The 16,578-nt window shown below is 43.9% G+C and overlaps 1 protein-coding gene across 1 annotated transcript in view; it reads right to left on the reverse strand.

Annotated features, from left to right (window-relative positions):
- Window positions 1-497: 497 nt before the first annotated feature.
- LOC147431104 (mannose-P-dolichol utilization defect 1 protein homolog 2-like) overlaps window positions 498-16,578 on the reverse strand; it is a 36,304-nt gene continuing 20,223 nt past the window's right edge. The window contains exons 4-8 of the mRNA XM_086493752.1: window positions 1,504-1,570; window positions 1,344-1,403; window positions 1,200-1,260; window positions 1,068-1,109; window positions 498-843 (exon numbers count right to left, since the gene is read on the reverse strand). Of these exons, the coding sequence (XP_086349878.1) occupies window positions 740-843; window positions 1,068-1,109; window positions 1,200-1,260; window positions 1,344-1,403; window positions 1,504-1,570 (334 nt within the window). The 3' untranslated portion in view covers window positions 498-739. The remainder of the gene's footprint in view (window positions 844-1,067; window positions 1,110-1,199; window positions 1,261-1,343; window positions 1,404-1,503; window positions 1,571-16,578) is intronic.

Raw genomic sequence — 16,578 nt, forward strand, 5'->3', positions numbered from 1 at the left:
GAAAGAGAACGGTAGGTGGTAGGCTAATTTGTGTTCGATAATATTATGCTCTAGGAAAAAACCACGTTGTTTCTCTGGGATGAGAATTTTAAAAAGGTGTGCATTGGTGAGGGGATGCCACTATTTAGATCACTTTCTATCTTCAAGCGGAAGGAAGGGAAGGAGAGGGTAGGCATTTGGAGGGCGGATCTAAATGTGGGGGAATGGAAAGAAAGTAGACCAAGACGTAGGATGCTCAGAGTTTACTTCCTCCTCCATTGCAAGTTTTTTTAAGGTTTAGGATGATAAAGTGGACTAAACTAGGAGTGAACAGGTTTATGGGAAGGCGCTTAAAAGAGGACTCAACATACATGCTGATTGCCCATAATACTTGGCGTCATATTTCATCTTCGCTAAGGGTCGTAATGTAAACGTAAGCTTTAACATCTTTGGGAGTATTTTTAAGAAGAGGAATACATTTAAGTATTCTTTGCCAGAACAAGACGGCACATGACACATTCAACAAATCAAAATGGATCTTTTCAGAAACAAATCCAAGGCAAGCTGGCAAAGCCTTACAATGCAATTTTCAATGAGAGCATATCTGACAAAGGTGATAATTAAATGGAGAAAATGGCACCCCATCCACATTCTCTACAATGAGGGCAGATAATCTTAAATAGAATGTGGCACCAGGGCAAAAATGGTAAAAGCCAAGATACACGTTCAAATTGCCAAATGCAAAATACGGACTATTATCTCATTCTACTTTCTTCAGCTTCTTTGGTTGACTCCCTCTGTAGATCAGAAACTGCAACATTATAATGGCGTTGGTGATTATTCCGAGAAGACAACCCACAACAACTGTCGCTTTGTTAAGGCACCAACATTTTCTGAATAATGCATTTATTGATGCCGCTGGGATTGAGCTTGTGAGTTTTCGATCCCCAACCTCATGGCGCTCACACACACACACACACACACACACACCCAACAGTTACCCGCATCCAAATAGGGTTTGATGCTTAACTACTAATAATAATCAGAAGCAAATACCATAACGATTCAAAAACAAGATCAAAGGATACTGCTCACTGGTGCTTTTTCCTGCAAACTTGTGAAGAGTCGTGCTACACATCCAACCATGATAAGTCACATAAAATCTTTCAAGGCTGAAGCAACGAGGTAAAAGAGGGAAAGGAGAAAAGAGATACACTCACCAAAGACCCCTCCAAAGTTGAGAAAATTTGTGACGAAGCTTAGCTGACCGGTGCTCTTATTCTGTATTAGTTGCAATTGAATATTAACACACACACATCAGACAGTAAAAAGCGATTCGGAGAAACAAAATCTCACTTCCATACCTGGAAATTCTCTTTAATTTGTGGGATTTTGGCAATCAGAAAGATGGCATGCTGTGAAGCCTGTAGAGACATGGCATGAGGAGTCAAAATTGAAAAGACATACTCCAGCTGGTTGAAGGAAATGAAATCTGTTAAACATTTGAAGGCAAGAATAACTTACATACAAAGCCTCAAATAGCATTGGATCCAGATGACCCGCCATTAGAACAGGGGCAATGGCACAATAACTAAGGAGCTGTCAAGGAGCATTTAAGGTACTGTCTACACATAAGACATGCATACATTGACATGATGTCTTCCGCCGTATAAGCGGATTATGAATATTCTCAAGCACAATTGTCAATCGAATTGAACTTGTACAACCAAAGATGAGCTTTCCACTAAAAACCAGGCCCAGCTTTCAGCGTTTCCTTGACAAATCTGAGCAGTCTTGAAATACAAGCAAAATCCTCTTGATGAGAGGTCTTGAGCATCAAGTGTACTTTAATCTTTATACATTTCAAATTTTAATCAAATAATTATTTGCAAAACTAGATCTTCAAGTGGGCTACCTATACTTAATATCTTTAAGAAGATATATTTTAAAAATACCAACGTATTTAATTTTTATCCGTGAAAAGAACGTCGAATACGCGTAATATACGCTGTATTATACGTCCCATCCCGTAACATAGCTGCTATGCTCCCAAGGCACATATTTAAAGGCCCTAGGCCAAAAAGCATCTGATACAAAAAGTTGCTGCAAATATCAAATTGTACAAGGCTAGAGCCATGCAGTTTTGAGTCAAACAAAGTAATTTCAGGTTGCATCTTCTTTTCCTGTCGGAAAATGCTGATCTTGAAACTGTTCTTCAAAAGAGTAGCAAATAAAGTGGGCATAGAAATGAAGGCCTCAAAGAACTCCATTCTATTAAAGTGGCCATCCTTAAACAGAGTTCGGCAAACAAAGTTTGACATTGCAACAGTATATCTGGCTGGATGGCACAAAACTGACAGCCATAGGTATATCTTCAATTTCTGAACTTCCAATTATAAGAGAGGCTAAAAGACTCACAAAAACATGAAGGCAAGGCACACAAGAAAAAGAATAACGAAGAAAAACTAAATACTTCACTAGTGACTTTCCATCCCAACCTAAACGACACATATCTAGGAACTTAATCCCTGAAAATACCTGTCCAGTAAAGTGGGTGTTCACATGGCAGCGTAATTTTCATACCCCCTCTACAGCTTATAGGGGACATAGCTGAGGACTTGATCAAAGCAAAAGCTACCATCGTCCAACCGAGCACTAAGCAGATATCTGATACTTTCCGGAGAATGTAATTGTTAACCAGTACGCAAACTATCTATCACTGCGACCACAATAGGCAATTAATGTTAGAACCACAACCAGAGTGTTTAAAATTTTACTTTTTTGAACTCTTGCATTCCTTCATCTGCTATTTCACATACAAGTTACAACATGCATTGTTCTGCGGAAAAACACATCCTCGCAAAGAAGGTGCCTCCTAAATGATAGAAGGCCATCACAACCGAGCATCCACCAAACAAACTCATCATGACCACGGCATCTCAAGGCTCAAGCTGTCCCGATCCGTAAAAGACAACCGCCGACACATTGGGTTCGAAGATTCCCTCCCAAATTGTCATATTGCCTTCAAGGCTCATATGGACCTGAGGTTCTCCCTTGATTCCTTCCACATGTCGAATGTGAAATGGGCTCCACTTTAGGCGATAGCACATTCCACCATTACATAGCTTTGTCCTTGAGGCAGAGTTACCGGGAATGCGGAACGGGAACGGCAATGGGATCCCCGCGGAATGGGAGGCATAAAAAACACCGAAACAGTGCAATTTTTAGCTCTATGTTATTGAATACAAGTAGTATTAGAGTCCTTCGACTCTAATACTCGCAAAAAACTCGATTTGAAGACCATTCAACCTTACTAACAGATAGAGTTCTCAAATAATTGCAAGAGTAGAAGTTGAGAGATAAGACTTAGCCATAACATTGAGCAAAATTTAGTTTTCCATTAATTTTGGCGAACAAGGCCCGCCAAGGCGCTACAAAAGAGAGAAAACTAACGAGACTAGAGAAGTCTAGAGTACCAAGGCCCAAAAGACTAAATTCTAATGTACTGCAATACAAAAAAACCAAAGGTGGCTTATATCATAAAGAGACTACAAAGGGGGCAATACAAAAAGGTATGGAAGTCCTAAAGGCTAAAGTTACAAGAGCCACTAGCTTGAGACTTGAGTAGCCTCCCAATTAGTAGTAGTCGGCTGCACGTTATGCACATCCTCCCATGCCTCATCATCAAGCTTTAGTGGCTTGGCCATGGAGCAAGTACCTGGTGTCTACGCCTCTGTATCTCCACCTGCCTAACAAGACTATGGCTTCATCTCCCAGTGCGTAAAAGGATCTATCTATCTAGTCGCACTCTTGCAAAGCATTTTCAAGTTTGCGCTAACAAAGACAAGATCATTTGTCTTCTCTACTCCAAGCCATTCCTCTTCTTAGAAGCAATGTGGCTAAAGGTACTTCACAATTGCTCCAAGCATGAGGTACAAACTCATTGTCTAAGAACACGGATCGCCAGCCTCTAAAGCTTAGGGCCATCATAGCCATAGTCCTCCCACCATAGCACTGAACCTATGTCAAGTGCAACGGAATTTTGAAATAGTGAGAAGAGCTAGACTCTACACTTCACAAATTTTTACTTCTTTCCTTGCTTGAATCTCTGTTACTTAGCACATATGATGGTTCCTTTTATTTCCTTGTACAGAGAGAATGAGAGAGAAAGGTAGAGATGTGGGAGAGAGAGAGAGAGAGAGAGAGAGAGAGAGAGAGAGAGAGAGAGATTCCCAACCAACCCTCTCAAGAGCCCCCCACACCGTTGTCAATATGGTATTTTCTTTTGATTGCGTCAATGAAATGTACACACATGCAATACCTTAATGTAGACTCTACTGACTCGACCGACACTAGGACTGATCTCTGACGCTAGTTGAGAATGACCCAAAAGTTAAAACGTTGGTTGATCTGCTCCCTTTATAGGGCAAAATATTGTTTATGAACTTTTTAGGACTTAGGTAAGGCAAACTTGGCAGACAAAGTTTAAAAATAAATGACTTGAAATAATTTATTAATAAACTTGTCTAGGTAAAGTTTCTAGGTGAAACCGTCGCATATCAACCATCCGGAAATCTAATTGACGTGGGGAAGGGCCCCCTGGATTTCTCTAACCTAAAACTATATGCACGTCATGCCAGATGCCCACCGTAGTGTAACAACATCTGTCAAAACGCGTGTACAAACCATTTATGCAAGAGGGCTCCAAAACTAGAAAACCTAATCTAATGGACTCGTGCGGACATGCGAGTCCTGCAAATATGCTCACAAAATTGCCGGTACTAATCCTCCTAGGATTATAGACACTCCTATCTAAGGATAGGTGCAAAATTGGCTATGGCAGTCGATAAAGCATGTCCACGTGGCACACAAATCCATGTGCACGTGACAACCTATCTTCTTGCGATCAATCTGAGCATTTGGAGTGCCAAATGATCCCGCGTCTCTTTGTATTGTTTCAACTGATCCCTAGAAATATCTCTGTCTAGGACCATATTGTTTAACATCTCTGTAAACAGATTCATGACTTCTTTATTTGTCTCTTGCCTTGCACATTAGAACTCTGGATCCACCATGTATGCTTATGAATTCTACCTCTTCTTGCAAAGCACGTGGATCTCTAAATATCACTCTACATCCGGCTCAAGCCGAGCAAGCTCCTCGATCCTATGGTCCACGGCCTCATAAACCTTGCCAATGCAAGGCTCCATGCCATCCACCACACGAATCAAATGAAGATTCTTGAGCTTCTTCTTCAGAAACTCTAAATCCTCTCCCTTCTCCTTGCACTCAATTTCTGCAACAATCCTTAGAGAGGAGGAGGTGGTGAACGCATCACTAATGAAAACCTCTCAAACCGCATTTTGACATTCGGATAACCTACGCACGAGGAGAAAGTTGAACGCAAAGGGGGTGTCTGAATACTTGAAGAGCACCTTGCCACCCTACCTCTCGAGGTACTCATGAAGGTCACAATCTTCATTTGAATGGCTGGTACGATCTATTCTAGGTTGGCGATGTCTTTCAAAAGGTTGTTCAAGCAATGCACCATGCAAGAGCACATTGTGACATGCGGAAAGTGGCCCTCTTCAATAGCTCTTGCTACCCTACTTGTGCCTCCCTATTTGTGCCTCCCCATCTGTGACGAAGCTATCACATGTTGTTGTCCAATTGTCTCTATGACTGTTATACACTCAGCGGCGAGGACATCCGCCAACTTGCCACTCTCGGTGGCATCATGAGAGTGCACAAAGTACATCTCTCCACTCGAATATGCGACGAAGCCATGAATGAATCTCCTCCTTGTATTGCTCCACCCGTCGGCAATGAGGGTAAACCCATGTTTTGCCCAAAGTTCTTGTATGATGAGCACTGCTTACTCCACAACCGCCTTCTCTAGATCAAGCAAAGTGGTTTGGAAAGCTTTCAAAGATGGCAGCTGTAACAAACTTGGACACTCCAAGTCAAGATTCTACCGCGACACAGCAAAGATTCACTTCAAAACAGTTCATAGTTCACAATTGATTCGACACGGCCCGGCGGAGTTCCGTGCGTAGAGATATTGGCCCCAAAGACTGGCGCCCCTTTCGATATTTCTTTTTTTATTAATCTGTAGCATGTGCTCAAAGTACAAGGGAGTACGAGGGGTCTCACTCTCAGACTCTGCTTCCAGATGCTTTGAGGAGTATGAGCCCAACCACTTATTTAAAGGTTCACTAGGGATGCCAAAAACAGAGTCCCAAAAGCTGCCATTAAAAAGCCTTCCAAAAAATAAAGCAATTTATCTCTCAAGCCTTGCTTGAAAATTAAAGCAATGTGCTCCAAAAAGCAGCACAAATTCCGTACAAAGCCGCTTTTTACGGCGCAAATTGCGAAAACTGTTGTACGGTCTTGCCACGTCAGCAGCTTGCGGAATTTTCTACCACATCAACACTTGTTGCGCATTTTCCGGGCCTGCTGCTTTAGGAGTGTGTTGCCACGTCACTAGTTTGTGACATACCCCCCTCTTGAAAGCATTGTAATCGCCCTCGATTACGCTTGCAAAACAAACAGAGGCCATAAACTGTCTTAGTAGACACTGACTGTTAGTACCGAGACGCACTAGGAACACACATCTAGCACATGTACCAGTTGACAGTACATCGCAGGACATCAATTGACATCACAGGACATCACATGACAAATCACATTTCGGTCTACTAAGACAGTTTATGGCCTCTATCTGTTTTGCAGGCGTAATCGAGGGCGATTACAATGCTTTCAAGAGGAGGGGTATGTCACAAACTAGTGACGTGGCAACACACTCCCAGAGCAACAGGCCCGGAAAATACGCAACAAGTGCTGACATAGCAAAAAATGTGGACGTGGTAGGACCGTACATTAGTTTCCGCAATTTGCGTCGTAAAAAGCGGTTGTGTACGGAATTTGCACTGATTTGCTTTTTGGAGCACATTGCTTTAATTTTCAAGCAAGGCTTGAGAGATAAATTGCTTTATTTTCTTGAAAGGCTTTTTACTGGTAGCTTTTGGGGCTCTGCTTTTGGCATCCCTTGTAAACCTTTAAATAAGTGGTTGGGCTCCCACTCCTCAGAGCATCTGGACGCATAGTCTGAGAGTGAAGACACCTCCCACTCTCTTGTACTTTGAGCACAGATTAATACAAAGAAATACCAAAAGGAGCTCCAGTCTTTGGGGCCAATATCTCTAGGCACGGAACTCCACCAGGCCGTGTCAGATCAATTGTGAACTGCGAACTTGTTAGATGCAGCAGAACTTGTTAGATGCAGCAGAACGATTGTTTGCGCTTTGCTCAAGATGAGTGCTCCGAACTGTGCTCAAGGTTCCTTTTGTTCTTATGGAAGGTAGAGCCTTCCGTTCCTTTAGTGAGAGAATGCTATGATCACAAACAAGTGAATGGACACTGTGCGTGCAAGTGTATGAGACTGAAAGATAGAGAGAGAAGAGAGATACGACACCAAAGACATAAAACCCTCCTCCAAAGGCCCCACTCTAGTCGGCGAGAGTGGTCTACTTATGATTGCACAATCTGGTACAAATGGTATGCATGAGACTGATGCAAGTCTAGGCTATGTCGACAATGACGACGGTTGACGAAGTCGACCTAAGGGCTGAAATCTGCAATCTTTCGATTGCTGTCCAAAAACGCTATGGGCTGAAATCTGCTAATCTTCTATCTGCTGAATTCTGACTCTATGTCAGTGACGATGTCGATGACGACGATGAAAAACGCAGATGCTGAAATCTGCGTTTTCCGGGCTGAAACTGTAAACCTTGCGGAAACTGACCGTGCGGCGAGGAACTGCTGCGGGAAGGTGAGATCTGCGAGGTTCGGGACTTGTTCTGCGATGTCTAACTGCTGAAAACTGAAAACGCTGGTCTTGTGGCTGATTCTGTCGCGATGATCTGCAAAAACACTGAGGTTGATATGCAAACCAAAAACGCTACGGCTGAAAATCTGTTGCTGTCGCCGGTTGTTTTGCAAATGCAAAACGCTAGGCTGATCTGCTGTGTCTTGACGACGCCGGGGTTGATCTGTTGTGCACAAATCGCCAAGGCTGATCTGATGCAAAAACGCTAGGTCTTCTGGTGGAGAAAACGCCAGAGTAGTCGCGGGGGTTGGTCTTGCTGAGAAGTTGCCTGTTGAGCAAGGTGCTCCTGCTGCCTCTTCTGCCAAACAGTGCTAGCTCTAGTTTGCTTATATACAAACTTAGCAAAATTGCCCTACCTACTTTTGTTGGGAAGTCACTTAAATTAATAAGTGAAAAATACCAAAAATAAGAAAAATAGGCTAAATGCACTGGAAAATTCCCCTGATTGAATCTGATGGATGGATTCTGATGGGAATACTGAAGATCATGCTGTGTGCAACCAGAGGATATGCATCTATACTAAGTGACTGGGCATGCACGGTCTACGAATAGACTCACAAAAGTGCCAGATCACTTCTAATCTAAACTGACTAGACTGACTGAACCCTGATCATGCTGTAGCTTGTCCACGGACACATAGGGTTTGGATGTGTCACGTGACATCCCCTCCTTTTCAAAGTGAGGTACTGGTACTGAACTGTATGGCGTCGAGGGAGATCGCCAATAGCATCCGGAATCCTGGAAGGGATTCTTCGCCGGCCCCTCTGATGTGTGGGTCGTGCAGTACTTGAACTTCATAAAGGTCTGCAACGCTTGCTTCTTTGGGCCGCGCCGAAAGCGACACAAAGTCTTTTGTGGCTCCTTTGATGCATCAACTTCGTCTTTAGTCATGCTTCTTTCTTCTTCAAGAATCTGCATGGCTGAAAATTTCTGGAACCATGTCCAACACAAAACCATGAACATACCCATTCCATGTAAAATGAAGGGAAAAAATCTTGTCTTCTCTAAAGACTGTGTATGCAATGTAGATGAACATAGAGACGGAGTGACAACCCGTTCACCACACACACGCAAACAATGAGATCGAATCTCTCTTTTGATCTAAAGCAATCAACTGTGGCAATTCACAACGGAAATGCCCATGCTTGGTGCTCATACTGTCATGTGCTCGTTCACGAATGTGTCATGCCAAGGAAGAGATATGCAATGTGACTTCCTTGAATGCATACTTTTCAACTTTTCACGAAAACTCCGCATACATTCGTGCGCATTCATGAGAGAAACGTGTTCAACATACAATATGTCATGCCTAGGAAAAGGGATCACATAAAGATGCTGACTAAAATACAGAAAACGGTCACGAATGAAACACTCGAACAATGCGTGCGTATCAATCATGCGAACACATAATACTTCCTGTGAGGGTTCCTTGGACCTAGGCTCTAGAGCCAAGATCGATCCTTCGTGATTGATCGAATCTGCAACAAGGTTAGCTTCGCTAGAAAAAGCATCAACTAACACTCCATTCTTGTGAACAATCACATCTTCTTCATGCAACTCATCATGCTTGTGAGAAATCACATCTTGATCATGTAAATCATCATGCTTGTCTTTATCATCCAAACCATCATGCAAACATTATTATTCAAATCATCATGCTTCTCATAATCATGCAAATCCTGTGTATCATGCTGTGGAGATAAAGAGACTGAGAGAGTCTCCTTTTCCTGAATCCTTTCAATCTTGTCTTGCATATTAGCAATGAGAGATGGAGAATGAGCAATGTCCTCTCCATGAATGACAATAGGAGAACCACTTGTGGCATTGTGAGTTATAGTGTTAGTCATAAAATCCATGAGAGCGTCATTATTACGAAACCATCGAATGCCCAAAATCATATCACATCCTGAGAGAGGAGAAACAATAAATCTTCTAGTGAAGGCAGTCTGTTGAATTGCAAACAACACATCAAGGCACTCCTCCGTGATGAGAGCGTCCATACCGGGACGAAAGCCAGAGACCTCGATAGGAGATCTTGGACTAACTTCGAGGCGGGCTCTCTCAACAAGAGAGGAACTGATCACATCATGCATACTACCTGGGTCAAACAATACGACAAAACAGTGCCCCAACGTACGACCATAACATTTAATGAGAGAATCATCAATGGGAGGGTCATGAGAAACTTGGGGCACACTCGTGTTATCCTTAACTGCATTGACAGAGGAAGTGGGTTCTGTGGATTCTTTAGATTCATTCGATTCAAGCTTAGGACATGTTCTTTTTATGTGACCTTTAATGTGACAATGAAAACAACGACCTTCCTTAGAATAAGTGCTTTATTCTTCCGACGTGATGTATCCTCCTACAATTCCTTGTGCTACCTTTTCATATGGAGTAAGCTTAGGTTTAGCAATTGTGTTAGCCTTACCCTTAGATTCATTGGAAGAATTCTTTGCTGAGAGACTCTTGAAAGATTGGTTAGAAGAGTTATCATTCTTACCATTCTTACCGTTCTTACCGTTCTAAGGGTTCTGAGAAGTCTGCGAGGTACCTATGGAAGTCTTGTTCTCCTTAGGCTTTCCCTTGTTGTGCTTCATCTCTTGTGCGAGAGCAATCGCTACCGCCTTGTTGAGATCGATTGGATTGAGTACCTCGACATCGTACTTGATATACTCGTCCAATCCAAAGAGAAAAACCTCTTTGCGCTCATCATCCGATTTTCGTAATTGAGTGCCTAGCTGCAAAACACAATTAGAAAAAGACATGACTGGCATACCATTTTGCTTGAGAGAGCGCCAATCGTCCTTCAAACGTGCGAGGTATTGAGGTGGCATAAACCACGCCTTGAGCTTGTCTTGGAAATCAGCCCAATTGAAGGAAAGGGACGTGAATCCGTCGGCTTCCTCTAGGTGCGCGGCTAGCTGTGCCTCTTGCCATGCGTGGTACCAATTGATGGCATCACCAGCAAGATACATAGCTGCCATCAAAACTTTGCTATTTCCTGTCTTCTTAGTTGTCGCAAAATAAGCATTAAATTGATGCAACCAAGAATGAATAACCGTAGCATCCATCTTACCGTCATACTTACTAAAAGTCAACTTCTCTGTGACTGGATGGTTGGAATCCGCGTCGTGGCTTGCGCCACTTGATAAACTCCCACGATCTTTGGCTGGTTCGGTCTTCCAGGCAAGTACCTGTCAAACCAATTCTTAAGTTCGTAGTTCTCGTTGAGCTTCACGCTCGGTCTCCAAGGCCGCGCTTTCGTGCTGCCGCTTCCTCTTTTCTTAGTTCTTTTCTTTCTTTTCGTGTGTTGCGTTCGCGTTCTAAAGCAAGGCGATTGTCTTCTTGTTGTGCAGCAAATCTTGCGTCTCTTTCGTCGCGCTCGCGGTCCTTAGCTACTTGCTCACGGTCCTTAGCTTCTTGTTGTTCTGCTTTGCTTGTGAGTTGTGCCAACGCAACTCGATTCGTTTCTTGTTGTTGTGCCATCATGTCCAACATCGACTTGCCATCATCTCCATAGGAGTTAGTACAACTCGTGGTGTAGATGGCGAAGGAGGAGGGTCGAAAAAGTCTCCTGGTGGGGAAAAATCTTCGCCGCCTCTCTTATGCTCATCACCTGTATGCGAAGTATCCATTCCACTTCGGGTGACGACCATGCACTATGATCTTTGGTTCTTAAGTTCACGAGGAACTTGGGTTCTTAAGGGTCTTGGTTCTTGGGTCCTTGGGTTCTTGAGGATCTTGAGGTTCTTGAGGTTCTTGAGGTTTTCTTTCGCTTGCAAATCGTGTGTGAGAAGGATCTTCTCTTCACCCGAGTTCTACTCTTTTCCGCAAGCGCACCCTTTGGCGGCCTTGCGCTCACACCAAGGTTTCTTTTTCCCACCTCACGTCGATTGGCCGGCCGCTAAGTGCACGGTCCGCTCTCAATGAGTGAAAAGAGACACAAGGGGAGGCTGGACAAGCCCTTCTTTCTTGGGATTCCTGTCACTCTTCAACAAAACACGATTAGGAATCGACACGCCCAAGCGAACTTGGGTTCGTGCGACCTCAACAAGCAAAAAAATTGTTGTGGTTCTTTCCTTGACTGATACAGAACACTGCCAAAGCTCTGATACCAATGTTAGGTGCAGTGGAAAGATTGTTTGCGCTTTGCTCAAGATGAGTGCTCCGAACTGTGCTCAAGGTTCCTTTTGTTCTTATGGAAGGTAGAGCCTTCCGTTCCTTTAGTGAGAGAATGCTATGATCACAAACAAGTGAATGGACACTGTGCGTACAAGTGTATGAGACTGAGAGATAGAGAGAGAAGAGAGATACGACACCAGAGACGTCGTAAAACCCTCCTCCAAAGGCCCCACTCTTGTCGGCGAGAGTGGTCTACTTATGATTGCACAATCTGGGACAAATGGTATGCATGAGACTGATGCAAGTCTAGGCTATGTCGACAATGACGACGGTGATGACAAAGTCGACCTAAGGGCTGAAATCTGCAATCTTTCTACTGCTGTCCAAAAACGCTATGGGCTGAAATCTGCTAATCTTCTATCTGCTGAATTCTGACTCTATGTCGGTGACAATGTCGATGACAACGATGCGACGACGACGCGCTGAAAACGCAGATGCTGAAATCTGCGTTTTCCGGGCTGAAGCTGTAAACCTTGCGGAAACTGACCGTGCGGCGAGGAACTGCTGCGGGAAGGTGAGATCTACGAGGTTCGGGACTTGTTCTGCGATGTCTAACTGCTGAAAACTGAAAACGCTGGTCTTGTGGCTGATTCTGTCGCAATGATCTGCAAAAACGTTGAGGTTGATCTGCAAACCAAAAATGCTAGGGCTGAAAATCTGCTGCTGTCGCCGATTGTTTTGCAAATGCAAAACGCTAGGCTGATCTGCTGTGTCTTGACGACGCCGGGGTTGATCTGCTTTGCATGCTCTGATACCACCGTCACAAACAGGAGCACATAACAATATAGAATATACTCGGATAAATAGAATTTATCACTTAATACTGAAGCCAGAGGATATAGAGAGAAATAGATAGAGAGTGAGAGAATCGACACACTACTGGGGATCAAAAGATGGGCTGGTCCCCCCCCCGTAATAGTATCTTTATTACTGAGGAGAAGTCTATACAAGCACTTGAACCGAACGTATTACCACATTCATTCTAGAATAAGACTTGATGGTTCCTGGAAGCCTCGGCTTCCTATTCTTAGGGCAAACCCTATTCCAAGAAACTTCCGTTCCTTATTCCAAATCCTCGAGAATCAAGGTTCTCGCCTCTGGATCTCACCTTCCAGACTCGCGGCATGGCATCCCTGCAACTCTTTTTTTAACTATGTTTCCAGAGTCCTCTTCTTGCAGAACAACTCTGCTTTCCCAGACGCGAAGTCCTTACTTGGGAATCTCAACTTCCGGATCACAACTCGAGAGACTACCACTCTCCGATCCGTGGATCTACTTCCCAAACTTGGGTACGAAACCCTTGGGCCGATCTGGCTCTAATTCCTCAGAGCGCTTTCTCCTGCAGAGGCTCATGCCTTCCTCTGCTCCTACTCCCTCACTAAGAGGAAGTACACCTACAAACAAATACTTAGATATCATAACATGAAAATCGTTACCTTCAAAGTCTCGATGCTCGAAACGCAACTTGGTTTTCAAAAAGCAATTCCCCGGAAGAGATCTCTACGTAGAAAATCCTCTCTTCCAATCCTACACACAAAAGAGGTGTGTTCTCGGGTTCCTTCTTGTAAATCAGCCCCGTCTACGACGTTTATGGACTGAAAACAGAGAAAAACAGTAGCATGTCGCGATGGAAACACGCTCCGTCGGCACCTCTTCGCAAGGGAACTCGCGCACTGGGTCTTGGCGACATCTGGTACACTTGGGGCAGCCATGGGCATCACCACCAACGTCTTCTTTGCGGCTGAAATCTGCAGCATCTTCTTCTTCCAAAAACTGATCTCTCCCATCTGAGTGAGGGCATGTGATGCTTTTATAACTCCTCGCCACGGGCACGAATAGCTGCTCGCGTAGAGATCGTGGCCGTTTTTTTTTTGCGTTGTTCTGCTAGAAAATGAGAGAGAGAAAACGCTGGCTGATCTGTTGCCTTATTTATCAGATGGCTGCCCACTTATTAAGTGGGCGGCTGGTGTATTTTAAAAATAGTCAGAATCTGCCCAAAAACTCAATAAAACCTTGCCCACTTATTAAGTGGGCAGCAGGCGTATTTTAAAAATAATCTGAATCTGCCTAAAAAACTCAATAAAACCTTATAATTTAAAAACAATGCTTTCATAGCACTTCGCATGCGTCCCTGGATGCAATCACATGCACAGTTGCAATGCAGACATAGACTTCCTCGCGGGAAAGCATCTGCTTTCCCGAAAGGCAATCCCGCTTTCTCAAAAAGCATCTCTTTTTCCTCAAAGTTTCCTCTGGACCCATCTTCATTCAAGTGCTTGCTTTTCCTTGTGCACAATTCTAACACAATTCGGAATTTCCTCCTGACTATGGATATCCCCTTTCCAACGCACCCGTCACCCACCTTGTGACGCATCAGGAATACCCATCACCTAGTCCTTTCCTACCGAACTTACGGTACAATCTCCTTCGCGATGCTCTATGTCACCCATCCTATGACGCATCAGAGATGTCCATTCCCGGATGGTCGGATACTTCTTCCCGATGCTCCCTGTCACCCATCCGACGTGACGCATCAGAAGTACCCGTTCCTGGTGGCCTGACGGATATTCCCTTTCACAGTTACTCTGAATGGCGCACTAGGAATTCTCTGTACTCGGATGTCTCCAGTGAGAAAACCCCTCTCACTTAAAATTCAAATGATTCATTTATAATTATTTTTCTTGGTGTTCCAAGCAAGAAGACCCTTCTCACTAATAAATCTAATAATTCATTTAGAATTATTTTCCTGTCAAATAAAGCCAATTTAGCAACATCCCTCTCACTTATAAACAGTTGTGCTCAACTGTAGAGGTCCAACTGAACTCCTAGGGAGAAACCGGAAAAATTCCAAAATCTTGCTCAATGGTGAGTTGAGCTCTTCCTTTCACAGTAGAGAACTTAAAAAGTAATATACCTAGATAAATCCAGGATAAGCCCAGACTCACCCTTAAAGGAAAGTGCAAGGTATAGACCCATGGTAGTCACTTCTTAAAAAGTAAATTAAACAAAAATTTCATAATTCAATACTTACCTTACCAGTTCATGTCCTTCCTCTAGTACCTCGAGGATATCCTTTATCATTCATCAAACTTACGAGCCATGTAAGAGCTCGTCATTCGCGTCTTTTCGAGAATCTGTTAACTCAATTCCACCTTCTCAATCCCGAGAAGAATAACCTCCTAAAAACCAATCTAGATCTATGTCCTTGCGCATAACCTTGCGCTATTAGTCCTGAGGAGGATATTAAACCTCTTGTGTCCTCCCGCATAGGGCATGTCGAGAGCATTAAGCACATGTGAATCTTCCTGCGGCAGACATAGTGAGTCATTTCCTACCGAACTTACGATACAATCTCCTTCGCGATGCTCTATGTCACCCATCCTATGACACATCAGAGATGTCCGTTCCCGGACGGTCGGATACTTCTTCCCGATGCTCCCTGTCACCCATCCAATGTGATGCATCAGAAGTACCCGTTTCTGGTGGCCTTACAGATATTCCCTTTCACAGTGCTCCCGTCATTACTCTAAATGACGTACTAGGAATTCTCTGTACTCGGATGTCTCCAGTGAGAAAACCCCTCTCGTTTAAAATTCCAATAATTCATTTAGATTTACTTTTTTTGGTGTTCCAAGCGAAAAAACCCTTCTCACTTATAAATCCAATAATTCATTTAGAATTATTTTCCTGTCAGATAAAGCCAATTTAGCAACATGCGAGCACCTCCCGCTGCAAACAAGGTGCCCTCCAATGTCACTTCATCCCGCCACGACCATTGCTTCGGCTTTTGGGTGTTGCCTGCATGGACGAAGGGGGTTGTATGAGAAGAAGAGGCCATGGATGATACGAGAGAGAGAGAGAGAGAGAGAGAGAGAGAGAGAGAGAGAGAGAGAGATCTTGAGCCATATACTTGAGAGCTTCAATGGTAAATGTGCGTCATGTAGGCTTGAGAGAGAGAGAGAGAGGCACTTATCCCACCACGACCATTCCTTCAACTTTTGAGTGTTGCATGCATGGACGGAGGGGGGTTGTACGAGAAGAAGAGGCCATAAATGATGCGCGCGCGCGAGAGAGAGAGAGAGAGAGAGAGAGAGAGAGAGAGAGAGAGAGAGAGAGAGAGAGAGAGAGAGAGAGAGGGAGAGGAAGAGAGATTACGCCTTGTAGACTTAAGAGCCGAAAGTATGACCGTTGAACAGAGTCAGGACATCTGGCCCTCCAACCGAGCCGTTCCGACCATTCCGCTACCATTCCGACCGTTCCCTGCCATTTTGGCGTATCATTTTGGCCATCCTATCTGAGACGTCTTAACATTCCAAGACGTTCCAAAGTATACCCACTGCACGGAACGCCATTCCGGGGTTTCCTCCCTCTAAATAGGCGTGTCACGTTTGTGACTTAACTACATTACAATACTTACTCGTTGATGCAAATACGCGAAGTGCCATGCCAAGGAGGACCCCTACGCTTGGATGGTTGCGACTCTTCTATAAGGATTCTAGTCGCTAATCCTTAATTAAGTACTTAAA

The sequence above is a fragment of the Adiantum capillus-veneris genome, chromosome 21, assembly GCF_014529385.1.
Source record: "Adiantum capillus-veneris isolate H3 chromosome 21, ASM1452938v2, whole genome shotgun sequence".
NCBI classification, from domain to species: Eukaryota; Viridiplantae; Streptophyta; class Polypodiopsida; order Polypodiales; family Pteridaceae; genus Adiantum; species Adiantum capillus-veneris.